The sequence below is a fragment of the Chionomys nivalis genome, chromosome 5 (genome assembly GCF_950005125.1).
Source record: "Chionomys nivalis chromosome 5, mChiNiv1.1, whole genome shotgun sequence".
NCBI classification, from domain to species: domain Eukaryota; kingdom Metazoa; phylum Chordata; class Mammalia; order Rodentia; family Cricetidae; genus Chionomys; species Chionomys nivalis.
In genome coordinates this window covers 78638316-78652483 of record NC_080090.1, presented here as the reverse complement: position 1 = coordinate 78652483, position 14168 = coordinate 78638316, and the positions used below count along the sequence as shown (strand labels likewise).

The 14168-nt window shown below is 37.0% G+C and overlaps 2 protein-coding genes across 4 annotated transcripts in view; one reads left to right on the top strand and one right to left on the bottom strand.

Annotated features, from left to right (window-relative positions):
• Nucleotides 1-14168, top strand: part of Kcnt2 (potassium sodium-activated channel subfamily T member 2) — a 367931-nt gene that overhangs the window by 315918 nt on the left and 37845 nt on the right. For all 3 annotated transcript variants that reach the window (XR_009057124.1, XM_057769358.1, XM_057769359.1), the window contains exon 22: nt 2248-2359. Coding sequence is in view for 2 of the 3 variants with exons in the window: in XM_057769358.1 (XP_057625341.1) it covers nt 2248-2359 (112 nt within the window). In the remaining variant the exon portion in view is untranslated. The remainder of the gene's footprint in view (nt 1-2247; nt 2360-14168) is intronic.
• LOC130874280 (histone H3.3A-like) lies at nt 10416-10920 on the bottom strand. Its single transcript, XM_057769360.1, has one exon. It carries the CDS (start codon nt 10918-10920, stop codon nt 10510-10512), a length of 411 nt encoding a protein of 136 aa, XP_057625343.1. The 3' UTR covers nt 10416-10509.

Genomic DNA, 14168 nt, shown 5'->3' with positions numbered 1-14168 from the left:
TGTCAAGTAGACAGCAGAAGTGCTTTGTCTACCACTAACCCTTCATCCCAACTGCATGAGCCAAGATTTAGAAAATAGGTCTTAAAAGATTTGTTAGTTAATGATATATAAGAGATAGGCAGTGGTAGGTCATGAAAGGACGACCTGGCCTTTCTAGATGTTGCTGTTTTATAATAGAAAATCCCTAGAGTATAGGGCAAGAGATAGTATGAAAATCAAATTCCAGGGAGCTTTAGAGGAGGATTTTCACTTCAAAGGATTTAAAATTTCTCATTTTAACTGGATTCTAGAGGAAATTTAATACAAAATCTTTGATTTCAAGCATGTAAAGGTTGAAGAGAACAGCAAACAAGAAAGCAATGGTATCTTAGGGAAAAAGACTAAGAAAAAGAAAACATAAAATCTCTGTGAGATATAGCAATGATGTGGCTCAGCACAAAGGGGGCCTGCCATACAAGTGGCATGTTGTAATTTCTCTCCCTCTCACTCTCTTTCTCTCTTTCTTACACATACACACACACACAAGCACAATAGTAACAACAACAATTATAAATAAATAAATAAATAAATAAATAAATAAAAACATTTAAATTTAAATTCCTTGGAAATACTATCTATTTCCTGACTCTTGGCTAAATGTTTCACAAATCATCCAAAATCTTCTGGTCTCCTTTCCTTATAAACAATCAAAACAATGGCATGTTACACACACAAAAAAAAAATGTGACTATGTTTTTTTTATGTTAAACCTATTTACTGGTATTATTTGCTTCACCTGTGACATGTTACTTAGAAATAAGATCTGCCATCAAAACTAAGATGAAGGCATAATACTGCCTACAGTTCTCAGTTTATAAAGCATGAATGATGCCAAGGTTCCTAAAGCCCCACCGAGGTAAAGAATGGTATATACAAATTTCACATATAACTCTGAAAGAGATTATTATGAAGAATGATTTTAGCATGTTAACTTGAACAGTTAAGGGAGCCCTTGGAAAGAGACTTTATAGGAAGTCATCATGAACTGTTGACTCTTGTGGGAACATGCCCCTGAATTCTGCTGAAGTGTTATCTTGCCACACTTCCCCTGTAGGTGGGAGATGTTTCAGCAAATCCTCTATCAGCATCAGGAAATTAGACCCCAGGAAATGTAAAAAATCCTCCCCAGCCAGCACCATAGCTCAGGAATAGGGCTCCTCTTTTAAGACAAACACATTCATTTGTAAAGTACTGTCAAGCAATGAGCTGCTAAAGCTAGACTAGCATCAGCATTGGAGTTAATAGGAACTAAAGTTGATTTGTTTTTGAGGCTCAGACAAATGGTTTACGATTCATTCTTTTCAGTCAATGTTAGTCCTTGAACTCAAAGATGAGTTCAAACTGCTATTGGCATTTTAAGTGATATTAGCTTAATTTAACTTAAAGTCATTGTTTGTGAAAGGAAGCATATTACCATAGGAAATGACTACCAGAAAATCCCAAAACATTAGAACCAGAAAAACTGTAAGTGATGCATGAAGGCCAGCTAGACCAGAACAGCAACAGAAGCAAAAATAGCCATTTATTGTACATTCATGATGTGCTACTCTGTGAGGGTGAAAAAGTCAAGTGTGTGTGTGGACATGTTACTTTTTCAGTGTATAAGAGAGACATATGGAAAGTGGGTATTGCAAAAACACTCAGCTCGTCTTGTAACATCTTTATTAATGCTTTCACCTTGACTTCAATTTATTGGTGGAATTTACCTAAATTATGGTATTTTCTTATCTGAGGAGCTCCTTGTGCCAAGATTTGACCTTTAGAAAGAGTGTGGTATTAGGCTAGGAATCATAGCTTAGAAAATCTCATAGAATGGACAAGAAGAGCATCATGTGAATTTTATAGCAATCTAAATAGTCATATATTTTATTTTAATATCACCCACAAAGTAATCTTAATACCTTCTTAAATCAACTTTATGAGTTTCCCTTCCATGCTGTTTCATAATTATGGAAATAAAACATCAAATTAAAGGAAAATTGCTGAATTTATTTTTTTCTTACAGTACAAATATGTTGGTTAAATATTTTTAAAAATAGGGCTATATTTTTCTTATATTTTACAGATCATTTCGTGTGGCAGTGCCTGCAGTTGTAATTGGATGTAGTTTTATGCCTAATGCTAAGAATCACTCACTCATAAATATGTTATTATAAAAACATACCATATTGGATTATTAGTGTGATGCAATTTTTTTCTTTAATTTAGGTTGTTTTCCAGTCTCAGTATTATCACTGAGCTTACTCACCCAGCAAATATGAGATTCATGCAATTCAGAGCCAAGGACTGTTACTCTCTTGCACTTTCAAAACTGGAAAAGGTAAGACCATTATCAAAGAAGTTTGTCTATGTGGGTTCAAAGACTCATGGAAGATATGTACCTTTAAATAGGCTTTGATGGTTGCTGGCTTCAGTCATAACTCTAGTACAGCCTGAGACAAAGCCAGCTTTGTTGCTGACCCAGGCAAGGGTACCTACCTCTTCAATCGAGCTGCCGGAGCACACTAGAATCTTAAAAGCAGGAGCAAAATGCACTAAAGACTGGAGATTTGATTTAATAAGAGTCTTTCAAAGAAGTCCCCAAATTAGGATTACACAATTAGTATGCTAAACAGACTGACGATTTTGTGGTAATGTTCTGTAGATTGTAAGGTTTGATTTCCATTCAAAGGACTAAGCTGAGTGTGATCCATGACTTCTTGACTATTGGGTGATGCTAGATTTGTGGACAACTTCTCAGGAGGGGAACTTTATGACTAAGTAATGCACAACGGATTGTAGTTGCCTACTCAGGAGATTCGCTAATACCTATTCAGAAGATACTTCATGGTTCTTCAGTTTTCAAGATCAATGTTTCAGGTCCATAGATACAGTGCACAATGATCAGGCTAACAGGAGCTACTTAAGGTTTGCTGATCACAAAACTTCATAATGCATATGCACCAACAACAGTTTCCTTTTGTGTTGTTTAGGGCAAGTACAAGCACAAAGGAATAGAGTCAGATAGAATATCTTGCCTCAAAGATGAGTTAGTTTCACTATTATAACAGATATTGCTTGAACTTCTTAAAGATATATAGTGATAAAGTGTTTTGGGTATTCTCTGTGCTTTCAGTCTCCAGAATTAAAACATATGCTATGGTAGACTACTCTTACATTACTATTCTTTGGCACTACGGAAATCATTGATATTCTTTAGTTACTGATGTAGAAAATAAGCTTGATATGGTGTAAATTCAGAATTATACACGCCTCAAATCAATGGTGTATGGTAAATATAGAGCCATGAGAATTCAAAGCAAACAACTTCCAGGACGCCACACCATTTCAATACTTTCAAGGTTTTTTAGTGAGAGTTAAATGGGCCCAACCCCATAAGCAAGCGCAGCAGTTAGGAATCTGGGTGGAACTGGTGATGACATGTACCTTTTGCATTGTCCTGACAACTGGAATAGATGACATTATAATGAAGAGCCTAGGCTCTGGAGTCGGAAGCCAAATCTCCACACTTCTCAGTAACGGAATCTGGATTAGTTATTTTTTTGTCTCTAACCTTGAAGTCTCTTTTTAAAATTAATTTACTTTTTTTAAAAAAAAAATTTACATTCCAACCACAGTTCTCCCTCTACCCCTCTTTCTTCTCTCCCTCTCCTCCCTCAGAACCTAACTCCCATCCACTTCTCCCAAGGTAAAAATGAGGACTCCACTGGGGAGTCGACAAAGCCTGGGACATTAATCTGAGGCAGAACCAAGCCCCACTGAGCTGCATTAAGACTGAGCTTGACATCTGATCATAGGGAAGGGGCTCCAATAAGCTAGGTCTTGTGTCAGAGGTAGAATCTGGTCCTATTGCCCGGGGCCCTTCAGATAGTTCCAGTTTCGCCATTGTCTCCCACATACAGAGAGCCTAGTTCAGTCCCATGGAGCTACTCTTGAAACCTTATCAGGAAAATGGCACTAAAAATAAATTATGTCATCTAAAGGTTATGGTTCATAATAAAGGCATAACAGTCTAATTTAATAAGTTTTTAAATGATGCTAAATTATGTTTGTTTATATCATTAATCTTGATCCTATTCTCTATAATTATTTGCAAAGCTATTTGATGCAGAAATGTCATAAACGTGGATAATATTTCCAGCATTCATGAAAACTATGCAGTTGTATCTTTCTTGCACTAAGTATACAAAAAGCAAAATGGACATTTTTAATCTTTGTTTATACATCTATTTAAAAATAAATTTATTGATATCTTAAAAATCCTTTGTATAAATATAGAAAACTTTATTTGGATATCGAAAGCAGATTATACGTGCTATGTCAGTTATTTATATGTAACATTTTATTAACCAAGAACATGTATTTTGAGTATATAACAATAAATTTTATATATAGGGAAAATAAAATTTGTATATCTTTGTAAAAAACAGGGAGTTATGTTACTGAGAAAGGACCCTCTACTGGACACCCATGAAGTCTCAGTGGAATCTCATTTGACTATAAGGAAGATTTATTGTGAGGTTGTTCAGGTGAGGGATCAGGAGTGGAAAACGTGTTAGGATATTAAAGATAGAGAAAGTGGAAAAGCTACTGGTTGATTGAATGTCAGAAAGTGAGAATACTGGAATTTTTACCTAGGCATAGATTTTTGTGGTGAAGTAACACTTTCTATATGCTAGACCTTGACTATGTGATCATACAGGAAGGAGAAATTGGAGTCCTTTCTTTGGGTTCTTACTCTTATTAATAAAATATTAAAATGGGTTTGAGTGAAGCTCAAGGACAAAAGGTGATATTTAATAATACATTTCACTCTGGGCAGTCAAGGTGTAAATGAGATAAACATTGGAATGTCTGTTTATTATGATTTGTCATGCCTCTCTAGGGACGAGTAGACATCTTCTGATGATCTGAATCTAGAAAGAAACCTATGGAATGAGTCTTTCTTTAATTTAAGATTTTATCTTATGTACTATTAGTAGATGTGTGTGTGTGTACATATGTGTTACCTGTGTGTACTTTACCCAGTAAACCATTGGTCTGACCTTGAACTATAAGTATTATGGAATACTCTTACAAGAATTTACCTGGGTTAATTTTATGGTTTTCGTGAAAAGAAAACTGCAAGAGAGGTCAGAGAGCACCTTCCTGGTTCTGATGCTTTAGCAAATATGAAGGTGACAGCACAAGTCCTGAGCCCATTGCCATAGCAAGAGTTTCCAGTTCAAAATGGAAAAGTAGCTGAAAGCAGAGAAGCATCACTGGTCCATAGAACTTTCCAAGTGTGATTTTAAGTATTTGTCTTAAAAATGTCTTGATAATCCCCCGGTTACATCCTGCAGTTGCTAAGCCTCGACCATCCCCACAAGTCTCAAGATTGTATATCCCAGTGAGTGGTATGCTAATTCCCATATCAGAAGCTTCCATTGGTGTTAGCATTCAAGTCAACTATCTTATCCATAGTATATCTTTCCATCTTGGGCTTTGACATTATTATCCCTTCACTAAGTAATGATAATGTGAAATGAACTGTGTAGTTTATTAAAAAATATATAGTTTTAACCTTAGTCCCTGTATTCTGGCTTTACGCACAAGAATGTCCTGTGCTCAGAGTCTCACCCAGAGCTGGACTTTCCCTGTAGGATGTTCCTCTGCATCCTATTTGGTGAAATAGCATTTCATGTACTCTGTGAGTGAACTCACAATACTAAACGCTGAGAGGTCCTAAATTACATCTGGATGGGCAGAAAGGCCTTTGATTTGAGTTCAACTGGGAATTGTGACTTATGTGATGAGGTGGGAACCATGTGAAGTAGGAACTGTATAGTTTGTATGTTCTCTGCACTAAGCACAACAACTAAAGGAACTGGAAATGCACCCATCTAACAGCAGGGAATTGCTATCATAATGCAAACAGTTACAGGCAATATTAGTAGTCATTGGAGAGCCGAAAAGGGGGGCATACTAATAACTAGAGATAAATTGTTGAGGTTTTGTTTTGCATATGTTCATTTTGCAAAATCAACAAGAAATAATTTTGTACATCATCTTAAAGGAAACTTGAATTATATTAAATTAAACTTAAATTAGATTAAATTAAAGGGAATGAATTGGACAACTGCATGTGCACAAAATGCCTTGCCAAATACGGCGGGTTTAAAATTGAACAAAAAACTTGAAAATTATAATTTGATGGGCAACATAGACATATAAAAATGCATAAGATAATATTGTCTTTCTTCTTATCTTCTGTACAGACAACTATCTTGAGAAACTTAATTATTCATGAAAAATTCAGATACTATAATTGCTAAATTGAATGTGGTACAAAATGGCAATATTGGATTTGATCCATTAGTAAAGATTCTTATGCTGTTTTTACAAATACATTTTTTTCTATCCTTATTTACTTTTTTCAAATGAATTTGAGGATATACAGTGTTTTTATTTCTTTACAAAGGTGACAAATACAAATGATATGAGTAACAATTTCACTATATGAATTATTTTAAAACATCAGGTTTAGGATCTTCACATTGGGCCACTAGATAGGCAGAGAGCATCCCCAGAGATTTGTTTGCTTACTCTTGAACATTCCACAGAGTTGCCATTTTAGAAGTACTATTTTAGAAGATGAATGCATAGTCCACATACAAAAACTACTACTACTGAAATTCCAAATGCAATAAAATGAGGGATTGGTGTGACAAGTGGCTGATTGCCAGTATTGAAACTTAAAATATGTATTATGCTGGAGAGGTTGTGGAAAAAGAGAACACTTCTGCATTGCTGGTGGAAATGCAAGCTGGTACAGCCCTTTTGGATGTCAGTGTGGCGATTTCTCAGAAAATTAGGAAAGAATCTTCCTCAAGACCCAGTAATATCTCTTTTGGGTGTATATCCAAAGGAGGCTGAACTGTGCCACAAGGACATGTGTTCAATTCTGTCATAGAAGCATTGTTTTTCATAGCCAGAACCTGGAAACAACCTAAATGCCCCTTGACTGAAGAATAGACAAGGATAATGTTGTATATTTACACAATGGAGTACTACACAGCAGAAAAAATAATGACATCTTCAATTTTGTAGAAAAATGGATGGAGCTAGAAAACATCATATTGAGTGAGGTAACCCAAATACAGAAAGAAGATTATCACATGTACTCACTCATAGGTGGTTTTTAAACATAAATCAAGCAATACCAACCTGCAAACCACAATCCCAGAGATCTTAGACAACAATGAGGACACTAAGAGAGACATACATAGATCTAATATACATGGGAAATAGAAAAAGACAAGATCTCCTGAGTAAACTGGGAGCATGGGGTCCTTGGGAGAGGGTTGAAGGGGGGGGGAGGAGAGGCAGGGAGGGGAGCAGAGAGAAATATAGAGCTCAATAAAAATCAGTTTTAAAAAATTGCAGGCTAAGGGCCGGGCGGTGGTGGCGCACGCCTTTAATCCCAGCACTCGGGAGGCAGAGGCAGGCGGATCTCTGTGAGTTCGAGACCAGCCTGGTCTACAAGAGCTAGTTCCAGGACAGGCTCCAAAGCCACAGAGAAACCCTGTCTCGAAAAACCAAAAAAAAAAAAAAAAAAAAAAAAAAAAAAAAAAAATCGCAGGCTATTCTCTGCTTTTCATATTTGTCAGCCTGTTCTGACTTGTGGTTCCTAGCCTGGGGGACATTTCTGCCCTCTGGCTTTCAGGTGATGCATAGACACCACTGTGTCATCTTCACCCAAACTGACTTTTATTCCATAAACCAGCACTTCTATAGGGCTGCCTATATTTGAATACCTGAGATATGTATTATTAAGCAAAAGGGGTACCTTAAATCACTTAGTATTTGAATGTAATTAACATAAAATATATTATGGTAAAAAACTTGAAAAATATGTATTAAATATAGATTAAACAAGTAAATACAATGGGTATTTTAAAGAGTTTTAATTATCTGTTAACACAGATATGCATATAGGATAGAAAGAAGGAGGAAGGTAGATAGGCTTACAGATCAAAAAGACAAATTTTATGATTCACGAAAAAGTTCAACCTAGGCTGACAAATATCTTTGAAATATGTTGATTTAAATATATATGTATTATATATGTACATATTAGACAAGCTATTTTTAGAAAGCTAGTTCCCATCTATTTCTTTCCTAGGTTAATTAACACTTCCATTCTTTCATGATTTCATTCTCTTATTGCTTTGCAAAGCACAAATTCATTTTCTATACAGTACTATAATCTAAGAGACAGCATATTAATGATTGATGCTTCACATCAAGACTAAAATAGAAAAAAAAAGATAGATTTTAAAACTCTGGAAACAGGAGATGGAGAAATATATAAGTTGTTAGGAGAGCTTGCTGCCCTTACAAGGAATCTGTGTTCAGTTTCTAGTGCCAGTATTGTGACTTGAGCAACTCCGTCACTCCAGTTCCAAAACCATCTAAGACCATCTTCTGGTCGCTGTGGACACCAGGCACTCATGTAGTACACACACACACACACACACACACACACACACACATATATATATATATTCACACACATGAAATAAAACTAAACCATACATCTTAAAAATAAGAATATGAACACACAGGTATATTAAATTTTTATAAACAAATTTTCTTTTTTTAAAAATTATTTTTATTCTTTTTTAATTAAAATTTCCACCTGTCCCCGTTCCCCATTTCCCTCCCCCTCCTCCCAAATATTGCCCCTCCCCCCACTCCCCTTTCCCTATCCCCACTCCTCTTCTCCTCCCCCCACTCCATTCCCCCTCCCTCTCGATACTGAAGAGAAGTCCAAATTCTCTGCCCTGCGGGAAGACCAAGGTCCTCCCACTTCTATCTAGGTCCAGGAAGGTGATCGTCCAAACAGGCTAAGCTCCCACAAAGCCAGTTCATGTATTAGGATCGAAACCTAGTGCCATTGTCCTTGGCTTTTCATCAGCCTTCATTGTCCGCCATGTTCAGAGAGTCCAGTTTCAACCCATCATGGTGACTCTTTAATGCATGGCTGCATCCTCAGACCTCAGACTGCTCATTTGCAGGTACAGGGTGTTCTTGTCTCTGGAGATGGTGAATCAGCCCTTCACAGTGTCGGCATAGTAGATGGTAACACTACCACACTAATATAAGCGACGCACTCCAGTCCATTCTCTGGAGCCTTGCAGACTCAGTCCATGCTATAGTCACAGAAGATGAATCCAGAGGCTGCACAGGAGAGTTTCAGGGACTTTCCAGGCTGTACCAAGCCTTGCCCAGAATCCACCAGCTGCTACTCACACTGGACACCTTTTAAAATAATGACAAATAAAACCAAGGTAAGCACCAAATCTTGAGAATCCAGGGTTCATATCCTCTGCCAGACCCATAAGGTCAGGACAGGGCTGGTTTTCATTGGCACAGAGATGTCTAATTTGCATGTATTCCTGCCCTAGAAGGCCCTGGAGTTGGATGGAGAAGGCAGTGCTCAGAGCAGGTATCAGATGTCATACACTGAGGACAGTTACAGAAATTGACATAGTAAGGTAACTACATAGTACTGCTTTCCTCATTAAGCATTCTCCACACTTCATTTAGTTCCTTTTCAGCATATGAACAAAGCATGATGTGTTTCAATAGTGGCTAGTCTCCTTAGTATACACGTTTAATTAAATAGCACCATACAAAGCTGTGTTTCTATATATGAGCTCAGGCTTTCCCACTGTCTGGGCTAGACACAGATTATCCCTGATGTGGATCTTGGGCACAGTCAGACCTACAGGGGGATGTTAGCAGAACTTGTTCTCTGTGAGGAGAACACTTGGGCATTTTCTGAATTTTAATATTTTGAGAGAATAGTGTTCTCAGGCCTTATAGAGGTTAAGAATGAGGCATTTTCTTAAATTGTATTCATGCACTTTAACTCAAGTTAAATCATGAAACTGGACACAGACAAGGTTATTCTTTTTTTTATAGTTTAATGTATTTTAATAGCAAACTTACAGGAACAGCACAGAAGACAGACAACATTAAAAACATGTACTTGCATGTAGGACAACGCAGTTAGAAAAGTATAGTGAATGATGGAATCTACTGTATGATAAAAATGCTACAAACACCATTTAGTTGCCGTCAATAAGAAATTTACTTATTTTAAAAAAATCCAAATGCTGGCATTGTCCAGAAAATTTTAACAGGTTTATTTATAATTGTTATAAAGTTGAACTGTTGAAATGTGTTCACTGAAACATTTTGCTTGCATTAATGCTTTACATCTTGCATTTATATTAAAAATTCACACGCAAATGAAAATGGAAAAACTGCCAATACCTGATTTCTGTACCCTATTTTTCCACTTGCAGTCATATACTTAGGTACCCCATGGAAAAAATATCTAACATTCAGAACTACTGATAACAGGAAGAAGAGGAAAAAATTTTTTTTTGAGAATGAAATGTTTCCCCTCATAGTGGACTCTTAAGCACGTTCTCCGCGTATGCGGCGTGCTAGCTGGATATCTTTTGGCATAATTGTTACACATTTGGCATGGATAGCACACAGGTTGGTATCTTCAAAAAGGCCAACCAGATAGGCCTCACTTGCCTCCTGCAAAGCACCAATAGCTGCACTCTGGAAGCGCAGATCTGTTTTGAAGTCCTGAGCAATTTCTCGCACCAGACGCTGGAAGGGGAGTTTGCGGATCAGAAGTTCAGTGGATTTCTGATAGCGTCTGATTTCACGGAGTGCCACAGTACCAGGCCTGTAACGATGAGGTTTCTTCACCCCTCCAGTAGAGGGCGCACTCTTGCTAGCGGCTTTTGTAGTCAGTTGTTTCCTGGATGCTTTACCACCAGTGGATTTACGAGCAGTCTGCTTTGTAGGAGGCATGGTATGGGCACCTCCTTACTTACCCCCCTTCTCCTTCGGCTGGAGCTCGGCAAGCGAGATGCGGCGGCAACGCCGACAAGGTTATTCTTAATGATTAAGCAATGTTATACTCATCTGCAATTATAGCCTTTGTTTTGAAAATAATTTTCATCTCTGAAATCCTTTATTAGATACCTTCATGATGCAATACAGTAATAAAGAAATCATATTATATACCTATGTCATTATAACCTACCAATGTTTTAAAGTGTTAAAGAAGAGTAAATTGAAATAATGTTTTATAGATCATTTTAAAACAATATATTCTATTTTTTTAAATTAATTAATTTATTTTTTTTTTGGTTTTTCGAGACAGGGTTTCTCTGTGGTTTTGGAACCTGTCCTGGAACTAGCTCTTGTAGACCAGGCTGGTCTCGAACTCACAGAGATCCGCCTGCCTCTGCCTCCCGAGTGCTGGGATTAAAGGCGTGTGCCACCATCGCCCGGCCCAAAACAATATATTCTAGACTTATCAAGAAGTCATTTATATTTACTCCTGATAATTTTTGGTAGTCCATTTTCTTTTGTAATTTTCATAAAGATCATATATCTTTTATTTTCTTTTTCTTTTTTGGCATTTTTTTAAAGACAAGGTTTATTTATGTAGCTCTGAATATCATCGTACTCTCTCTGTAGACCAGGCTGACCTTGAACTCACAGAGATCTGCTTGGGATTAAAGGGCCATACCACCACTAATCATCAATATTTTATCTTGTAAAAATTCATACATTAGATATTATTTATAGGCCTGGTGGGATGGCACTGTGGGATAAATCACTTGCTGTGTACACCTGATGACTTAAATTTGATTCCAAAAATCCAAGCAAAGATGAAAGACAGAAATCTACTCTGAAAGTTATTTTCTGACCTGCACTTGCACTGTGGAACACTCATCCCCACAAGCACCCCACCATTACATTCATTTTGCATTAATGAATACTATATTTGATTCTATCACATTGATTGCTCAATGTTAGTTCATTTGCAAAATGGTTACAAAATGGTTAATGTAAGTAAGGTGATCTCTTGCTTTTTTCCCCTCTCACTGCCTTTCATCTCACATATACTTACACTTGTGTTAAAATTATTGGAGTTATTACTTTAATTCTTATGTCAATATTATTTCCTTAGTGGTCCCTGTTTCTACTAGTGGGAATTATATTTTTTTCTTTAGAAAATTCCAGTGCCGTCATTCATCATCTCTTTTCAGTGATGTAACTGCATCTTGCAAATTATTTTGTTTTCAGGCTTGCTGATATTTCAACATTGCAGTTCTTTTATGAGCTGCAGCGTTTGAGGAGCCATACATGGTGTATGGGTGTGTTTGCATTTTCATATAAAACAAAAGTAAATTATAAAACTTCACAGCTCAGAGAGTCCAGTTTCAACCCATGCTTATTCAGTCCCAGACCAGCTGGCCTTGGTGGGCTCACAATAAATAAGTTCCACTGTCACAGTGGGTGGGTGCATCCCTCGTGGTCCTGGTTTCCTTGCTCATGTTCTCCCTCCTTCTGCTCCTCATTTGAACCTTAAGAGCTCAGACCGTTGCTCCAAATTGAGACTCTGTCTCTACCTCGATCCATCGCCAGATGAAGGTTCTAAGGTGATATGCAAGATATTCATCAGTATAGGATAACTGGACTCTCTGAGCATGGCGGACAATGAAGGCTGATGAGAAGCCAAGGACAATGGCACTAGGTTTCGATCCTAATACATGAACTGGCTTTGTGGGTGCTTAGCCTGTTTAGACGCTCACCTTCCTGGACATAGATAGAAGACCTTCGTCTTCCCGCAGGGCAGAGAATTTGGACTTCTCTTCAGTATCGAGAGGGAGGGGGAATGGTGTGAGGGCAGGAGAAGAGGAGTGGGGATAGGGGGAGGGGACTGGGGGGAGGGGGCAATATTTGGGAGGAGGGGAGGGAAATGGGAAACGGGGAGCAGGTGGAAATTTTAATTAAAAAAGAATAAAAATAATAATAAAAAAAACTTCACAGCGATGAATGAAATATAACTGAACTCTGTTATCCTAGATAATAAAGATAAATGAAATGATGTACTCTTTCTGTCTGCTTACCAGGCAAACTTCTCTTTTAAATCTCAATTTTTCTATTATTTCACACAAGACAACATCGCCACTCTCATGCTTACATCACATGACACTGCTACCCAGTTTCTCCTTAGAAAGTATGAATTTCTGCAAGTTTGGACCCCTACATCCATCGACAGTTCATGCTAGAGACCCATTTTAATCCAAATACACAATAGTTGTCTGTTAAGTATTTGTCAGTTGTTCTAGGAAATTTTATCCCAAGCCATTAAGCAAGTACTCCATTATTATTGGTATTTCTCCCCATAATTTAACATGCACTCTTTAAACACATTTTGCTTTTTAAAACAATTTTTGATGTAATTTCTATGTATTCAAGTCACGTGTACAATAATGAGCTTATAGTTATTCTTGATAACTTAGTATTTTGTCTTCTGATGTGGAAAATTGAAAGTCTTTGGTTTGGGCAAATCTCATTAATTCATACTGAGAATCACATAGAGAAAAATATAAACCTACAAGAGATAAAATGCTTTCAAGCCTGATGAGTTGTTGACCTATAATGTCCCATTGTTACAATAAATAGACAACAAGATTCATTCATGTTAAATGTTGAAATCTTAGTAAGCTTTGATAAATTCTTGTCGTCTAAATGAGACCTCTCTGTATTTATACTTGTATTAGTTCTCTCTAACTTATAATTTCTAGCCATTTGTGCTTCTGCTTCTTTTTTTTTTTAACATTTTAAAAACTAATGTAACTTTACTTTGTGTACATTAGTATGAAGGTGTCAGATCTCTTGGAACCAGAGTTACAGACAGTTAAAACAGCCATGTGGGTGCTGGGAATTGAACCCGGGTCTTCTGGAAGAGCAGCCAGTGCTTTTAGCTGCTAGCCATTTCTCCAGTCCGGGCCTTGTTTCTTAAGATAGGTTTAGATAAAATAAATACGATGGATGTTGCCAACTAGTTTTATGTTTGCAATACAATATAATAGCACCACTAAAGAATAGTTTACTGAATTAATGGGCCTTCTGCCTAGGTAAGAAAATTGATTATATTACATATTCTCATCAGGATTGAAGCAGTTGTTCAAGACTTTACTTGCTCACATATTTAAAGCATGTAGGCTAAAAGGGACTGCCGTAGAGGCATTGGTTTA